We start from the raw sequence: 7,500 nt of genomic DNA, 5'->3' as shown, positions 1-7,500 counted from the left end.
CTTGCACCCCTGACGCGGAGATTCGAAGTGCACTTTATATCCGGAAGTTTGTTGAAATGAAACTTGAAGTCAACACATAAATAACTTGATGAATCGGTCTAGTTCAAGTTGCATTTTGGGGATTAGGGGTGAGACGGTGATGTGGTGATATTCCATTTAGCTTGATTATGCATCAGACGAGCCGCTTGTAATGCAAGCAATAGTCTATCGTTCAAGGGCTCCGACAATAAGCAGCACAGCAGGCATTGCACTTGCCATCGGGGTCTGTGTGTCTTGATGCAGACGATTCAGCACCAGGAATGCAAGCTGCTGTACAGCCGAAAGGAAGGGCAGCGTCTGGAGAACAAGGCCAAGAACCGCTACCGCAATATCTTGCCCTGTAGGTCGACGGTCGTTGTGGCCTTTTTATATTCTATGCTTGTATTTGCCATGAACGGGGAATGTATGAATTTATTTATTTATTTATTTATTTATTTATTTATTTATTTTTTTAGTTTTGTTTTGATTGTAGCAATTTGGGACTGCATTTATTTTCGAATTATAAAAACAAACGGTTCAAACAGCCATCAAGTTGCTTCATAACATGGAATTTAATTTGTTTTTTTCCTCCTTCCTTGGTCTAATGCCTGTAATTTTCCAGCAAACCTTTTATTTTTGAGTGTTTGCAGTGGTTGGGCTATTTTGAGCACTCCCCCCCCCCTCCCTTCCTTGTTTTTACTAGTTTTGCCTCTTGTGCCTTGAAGTACCATGTTTGTAACATGTCTGGAATCGCTGATGCATTACTTCTCCTTGCGCATAAGATAACACGGATCCATGTAGTGCGTGTGCTTCCTCTGCAGCCCCTGCTTATTTTGATATGCGTTATCGTATATTCCGTTTGTTATACTCCACTCCACGGCCCATGCGTTGTCATTATCACCTGCTGTGCAGTGTCGCACATTTCTGCATTGTGCTGATTTGGCTGCGATTTGACATGCCTGTCACTTATTGGGCTGGAAATTTAAATTTGCTTGGGGGTTGAGGGGGTGTGGTGTGTGTGTGGTGTTTTGGGGGTTAGGGGTCTTTTTGTTTATTTTCTCCACCAACGAAGGTGAACGGAGGTTATGTCTTTGCCCCTGTCTGTGTTTGTTTGTCTGTGAACAGGATATCTTTAAAAGTTATGGATAGATTCAGATGAAATTTGGTGAAGAAGTTAGTGTGTGCCAAGGATGAATCTTTTCGATTTTCGTTAAGGTCTGGATCCAGATCCGGATACTATAAAAAATTTTTTTTTTAAAGTGATTCTTCATTAAGAGATATGTCCAAAATACGATATATAAAGCATGATCTCAAAAAATTGTGGATGGATTCAGACGAAACTTGGTGGACAGGTTGGGTGTGTGACCAGGAAGGGTTAATTCAATTTTGCTTAAGATCCAGATCTGGATCCGAGAATTTTTAAGTGATTCTTCACCATTGAGTGATGAGGCTAAAACCGAAATGTATCACAATTTCAAAAAGCTTTGGACGGATTCGGACGAAACTTGGTGGACATGTTGGGCGTGTGACAAGGATGAACCTATTTGATTTTGGTGAAGATCTGAATCCGGATCCGACCTACGAGGGGATACGAAGTGTTAACTATTTAGTCTGGTGGAGGTATGTACTCCATCGAGCGCAGTTTTAGTGTTTGTTTCCTTTTTGTTTTGTTTTCTTTTTCTTAGTTTGTTTTTGTTACCCTCGCCGTAGGAGAGGGTGTTGCATTTGGGTCCCTTTGTCTTTGTTTGTTTGTCCACACAGAACATGAGTTTTTCTTCGCAAACGCTTGTCGGATTGAGACAAACTTTTCAACATTCGAGCGACTACTCCCGTAGAATGTTTTACTGATAATTATGACATCATAGGTCCCGTGGTGTGGCTGCCATGTTGGAAAAAAGCAAAAAAACTTTGGACCTCTGTACCTCAGAAATCGCACCAAGTTAAAATAATTGAAACTTGGCACATGGCAACTCGTAGTACTCATGGGGAACAAGTATAATGTTTTTTTTTTTAATGACAAAATATGTGCCTTCCATTTGACGTCATAATTTAATATGTAGAATGCTACTTCTGATCAGTATGAAATTGTTTGAGCGTCATCTAGGGATAAAATGGTCCGCAGAAACAAAAATTGACAACGTCATCGGTCACGTGATTCAGCAGCCACATTGTTTTTGTTTTTAAACCTTCAAAAATCTTCTTCTCTGAAGTGGCTGAACAGATCGAGGCGAAACGTTACATGTATGAACGCATGTCCATGAGGAACAAAAGGTTCCCACATATGATGTCACAAGTCACATGGTTTGGCAGCCATATTGGATTTACCCTAAAATCTCTCCCTCGTTACTCCCTCCTCTGGTATGACAGACCTGAGCCTCGTCCTGGCAACGGAGTTGCTCTCTTCATCAAAGACTCTATTCGTCACTCTCTGTGCACTGCCCTCACTCCCCCACACCCCCAGGAATACCTCTGGCTACGGCTTCCCTCCACTCCCACCTCATGTATGTGTGTACTGTACCGTCCACCAAACAGTGATGACTCCATTTACACCTCGCTTGCTGAAAACATGGATCAACTTCTATCCTCTCATCCGAACTCTCTCGCTTCCTCATAAGTGGTGCCTTCAATTGCCATCATGCCAGTTGGCTGGGTGTGGGTACCTCTCACCTGTCGTGGCTCTTCTTCAAAATACTTCTGCGACTCATTGGGACTGACTCAATCGGTCAATTTCCAAACCCGGATCTCAACCAACGGTACTCCATCTCTTCGGATTCTGATTTTTACCAATTTTCCAGAAAATATCTGCTGTTCTTCCTCCACTCCAATTGGTTCTCTGACCACTTGCTTGTCAAAGTGGGAATCTCTCTGGCTGTTATTAGAGAACCACCTCAGTGCTGTCGAGCCTGGCGTTTCACTCAAGCTGACTGGCAAGGTCTTCAAGCAGCCATCAAACTTCTAAACTGGTCTCTCATCTTGACTTTCTCTGACATCAACTCATCCTGGGTTATTCTTTCAAAGAAATTCTCTCTCTCTCTCTCTCTCTCTCTCTCTCTCTCTCTCTCTCTCTCTCTCTCTCTCTGTCTCTCTGTCTCTCTGTCTCTCTGTCTCTCTGTCTCTCTGTCTCTCTGTCTCTCTGTCTCTCTGTCTCTCTGTCTCTCTGTCTCTCTGTCTCTCTCTCTCTCTGTCTCTCTGTCTCTCTGTCTCTCTGTCTCTCTGTCTCTCTGTCTCTCTGTCTCTCTCCCTCTCTGTCTCTCTCCCTCTCTGTCTCTCTCCCTCTCTGTCTCTCTCCCTCTCTGTCTCTCTCCCTCTCTGTCTCTCTCCCTCTCTGTCTCTCTCCCTCTCTGTCTCTCTCTCTCCCTCTCCCTCTCCCTCTCCCTCTCCCTGTCCGTCTGTCCGTCTGTCCGTCTGTCCGTCTGTCTCTCTCTCTCTCTCTCTCTCTCGGTCTGTCCGTCTGTCCGTCTCTCTCTCTCTCTCTCTCGGTCTGTCCGTCTCTCTCTCTCTCTCTCTCGGTCTGTCCGTCTCTCTCTCTCTCTCTCTCGGTCTGTCCGTCTCTCTCTCTCTCTCTCTCTCGGTCTGTCCGTCTCTCTCTCTCTCTCTCTCTCGGTCTGTCCGTCTCTCTCTCTCTCTCTCTCTCTCTCTCTCTCTCTCTCTCTCTCTCTCTCTCTCTCTCTCTCTCTCTCTCTCTCTCTCTCTCTCTCTCTGTCCGTCTCTCTCTCTCTCTCTCTCTCTCTCTCTCTCTCTCTCTCTCTCTCTCTCTCTCTCTGTCCGTCTCTCTCTCTCTCTCTCTCTCTCTCTCTCTCTCTCTCTCTCTCGGTCTGTCCATCTCTCTCTCTCTCTCTCTCTCTCTCTCTCTCTCTCTCTCTCTCTCTCGGTCTGTCCGTCTCTCTCTCTCTCTCTCTCTCTCTCTCTCTCTCTCTCTCTCTCTCTCTCTCTCTCTCTCTCTCTCTCTCTCTCTCTCTCTCTCTCGGTCTGTCCGTCTCTCTCTCTCTCTCTCTCTCTCTCTCTCTCTCTCTCTCTCTCTCTCTCGGTCTGTCCGTCTCTCTCTCTCTCTCTCGGTCTGTCCGTCTCTCTCTCTCTCTCTCTCGGTCTGTCCGTCTCTCTCTCTCTCTCTCGGTCTGTCCGTCTCTCTCTCTCTCTCTCTCTCTCTCTCTCTCTCTCGGTCTGTCCGTCTCTCTCTCTCTCTCTCTCTCTCGGTCTGTCCGTCTCTCTCTCTCTCTCTCTCTCGGTCTGTCCGTCTCTCTCTCTCTCTCTCTCGGTCTGTCCGTCTCTCTCTCTCTCTCTCTCTCGGTCTGTCCGTCTCTCTCTCTCTCTCGGTCTCTCTCTCTCTCGGTCTCTCTCTCTCTCGGTCTCTCTCTCTCGGTCTCTCTCTCTCGGTCTCTCTCTCTCGGTCTCTCTCTCTCGGTCTCTCTCTCTCGGTCTCTCTCTCCCGGTCTCTCTCTCTCGGTCTCTCTCTCTCGGTCTCTCTCTCTCTCTCTCAGTTGTCAGGTCAGGTTCGATCTGTGACCTGCTACAGGTACCATGTAAACCTGTACTAACCTGTTCCATGGTCGGGTTGTCAGCGACTAAACCGTCTCCCCCACCAGGTTTTCTGGTGAGGAGGGTGTTTGGATATGGACACCCAGCAGGATTAAAAACAAAACCTGTCAAAGGGCGGAGGAGCTCCTTGTGAGCCAACGGGCATCCATATCTAGTGCCCAACTGTGTCTGCGGACGTCCTCCTGCAGTTGGGTCACTTCTTATTAGGAGGTTGGTGGCAGGATTTGCACTCCGGCCACCGTAAAACCCTTCATTCCGCAAAACGCAAAAACGCAAAAAAATCTGAAAACCCACTCCGTGGGAATACCTCCTGTGCAGCTTCCCTTCGCAGGGCAGCTCACCGGATGACGGGATTGGGGCAAAGCCTTCGGGACCCCCAATCTTTGATAGGAGGGAAACCACGGGGTAACATCCCTGGGTCAGATTGCGGGAGAGTGCGTCGGAGTGGTGCTGAGGTGTCGTCCACCAGACGGCGGTCTCCTTGGGTTAACCTGAGGCGGTCCCTTCGGGTGGGTGCCTGGAATGTCCTATCCCTAAGAGAGGATGATCACCTGTCTCTGTTATCATCTGAGCTCAAGCGTTTGGACATCGGGATTGCAGCTCTCTCTGAGGTTCGGAGACCGGATTGCGGCGAGATAATGGTGGGTGGTTACACCTACTATTGGTCTGGTCGCTCTGATGGTTACCATACCCAAGGAGTTGCTGTAGCTGTGTCCAATAAGCTGACTCCAATGATAATTGAGGTAACACCGGTCAACGAGCGTATTATGAGATTAAGGATTCGTCACTCCTTAGGTGTCATTTCCCTGGTCTCTGTTTATGCTCCGACTGAGGCGAGTGATCTCACCGTGAAGGATGCATTCTACGCCACACTCGAGTCTGTGGTTGATCAGTGCCCCAGACGAGATACACTTCTAGTCTTGGGGGATTTCAATGCATCGACTGGAACTGATAGGGATGGTTATGAGATGTGTGTTGGTCCCCATGGGTCAGGAACTATGAACCAGAATAGCACTAAGTTCCTTGACTTTGCAAGAAGTCATGGACTTAGGGTGGATGGTTCATGGTTTCAGCGCCCACAAACTCATCGCTGGACTTGGTATTCCAACGCTGGCGGTGTGGCAAAGGAGATTGACCATGTCCTCATTGACGGTCGTTGGAGGATGATCCAGAACTGCAGAGTCTACCGGAGTGCTCAGTTCCTCAATACTGACCACAGGCTTGTTGTAGCAACTCTAAAGCTGCACCTTAAATCCTGGAGAATGGTACCATCCCAGCCGAGGCTGGATGTTGCCAAGCTCAGGGATGAGAGAGTAGCTGAGGAGTTTGCGAACAGGCTGAGTGGACACTTGGGGGGTCTGGGTGCTTTGGGGGGTCCTGAAGAGTTGTGGAGCGCCTTCAAGACCACCGTCCTTGATGTTGCCGGTGGATGCCTTGGAGCTCACCGCAGGGCAAAGAAGAATTTTGTCTCTCAAGGGACACTGGATACCATTGACCAGAGTCGCAAGGCCAGGCTGAATGGCAGAGCTGAGCTGTTCAGGGAGCTGAGGCGTAAAACTGTACGTGCACTGAGGGTGGACAAGGAGGCCTATGTGCGAGGAATCTGTGAGGGGGTAGAGCATCACCTGTGGACAGGTGATTCTCGTCCCGCTTACAGGGGAATTCGCGCATTACGTTCATCCAAGCCCATCCCTCGGAGCACTACAGTTCGAGCAGAGAGTGGTAGGCTCTTGACAGAGGAGTCTGAAGTGAAGGCCCGCTGGGCCGGTTACTTTGAGCGGTTGTACCAGGCTGATCCCCCAACTGTCGAGTTGGACGTCAAGGGTGTTACAATCCCTGTTGCTGACCCTCGAATCAACTGTGGTCCACCTACGCTTGTGGAAACACGGACTGCGGTGAACCAGTTGAAATGGGGCAAAGCTCCAGGGATCTGTGGCATCCATGCCGAACTTCTCAAGGCTGGTGGAAATGCTGCACTCGTGTCGTTGCATGCAGTTTTGTGCTCTTCCTGGAACACAGGCATCATCCCAACTGACTGGAAGATGGGCCTTGTTGTCCCTCTCTGGAAAGGGAAGGGTGATCGCCAAGACTGCAACAACTACCGAGGGGTGACGCTGCTCTCAGTGCCGGGCAAGGTCTTTACTCGGATAATTCTCGATAGGGTTCGCCACCATCTGCTTGAGCACCAGCGTCCAGAGCAGTCAGCCTTTACACCAAAGAGGTCAACGATTGACCGTATCCTTGCACTTCGTGTCCTCACCGAACGCAGACGAGAGTTTCGGCAGGGGCTGCTTGCAGCCTATGTTGATCTCTGTAAAGCGTTCGATTCAGTGAATCGGGATGTCCTCTGGAGGATTCTTGGTCTTCGTGGGGTGCCACCATAACTGATCGATCTGATGTCTGAACTCTACTCTGGTACTGAGAGTGCTGTGAAGTGTGGTGGTACTACCTCTGCCTTATTTCCAGTTGTTACTGGAGTTCGTCAGGGATGTGTACTTGCCCCCACACTTTTCAGCACTTGTATGGACTGGATTTTAGGGAGGATGTCGGAGAGATCAAGTTGCGGTGCATCATTTGGGAATGTCAAGATCTCGGACCTTGATTTTGCAGATGATGCAGTCATCTTTGCGGAGACTTTAGACATCCTTTTGGGGGCCCTCGAGGTGCTGAATGAGGAGTCGGAGCCGCTGGGATTACGGGTTTCTTGGGTCAAAACTAAGATCCAGGCTTTCGGTGACATCTTGGATGCTGCTGTCCTGTCTGTGTCTGTTTGTGGTGAGGATGTTGAGGTCATGGAGAGATTCACTTGCCTTGGCAGTGATATTCATGTCTCTGCTGGCTGCGGGTCAGAGGTCAATAGACGTCTGGGTCGGGCCTGGGGAGTTATGGATTCACTGGATCATGGGGTGTGGCGCTGCCGGTACCTGTGTGGGAGGACGAAAGTCT

The 7,500-nt window shown here is 49.0% G+C and overlaps 1 protein-coding gene across 6 annotated transcripts in view; it reads left to right on the top strand.

Moving 5' to 3' along the window:
• Positions 1–7,500, top strand: part of LOC147019108 (tyrosine-protein phosphatase non-receptor type 11-like) — a 76,405-nt gene that overhangs the window by 38,682 nt on the left and 30,223 nt on the right. For all 6 annotated transcript variants that reach the window (XR_015062642.1, XM_085899415.1, XM_085899413.1 and 3 more), the window contains one exon: positions 283–379. Coding sequence is in view for 5 of the 6 variants with exons in the window: in XM_085899415.1 (XP_085755541.1) it covers positions 283–379 (97 nt within the window). In the remaining variant the exon portion in view is untranslated. The remainder of the gene's footprint in view (positions 1–282; positions 380–7,500) is intronic.

This window comes from Eptatretus burgeri, chromosome 10 (assembly GCF_056783735.1).
Source record: "Eptatretus burgeri isolate ZD-2024b chromosome 10, Ebu_testis_v1, whole genome shotgun sequence".
NCBI classification, from domain to species: Eukaryota; Metazoa; Chordata; class Myxini; order Myxiniformes; family Myxinidae; genus Eptatretus; species Eptatretus burgeri.
This window is presented reverse-complemented; position numbering and strand designations above follow the sequence as displayed.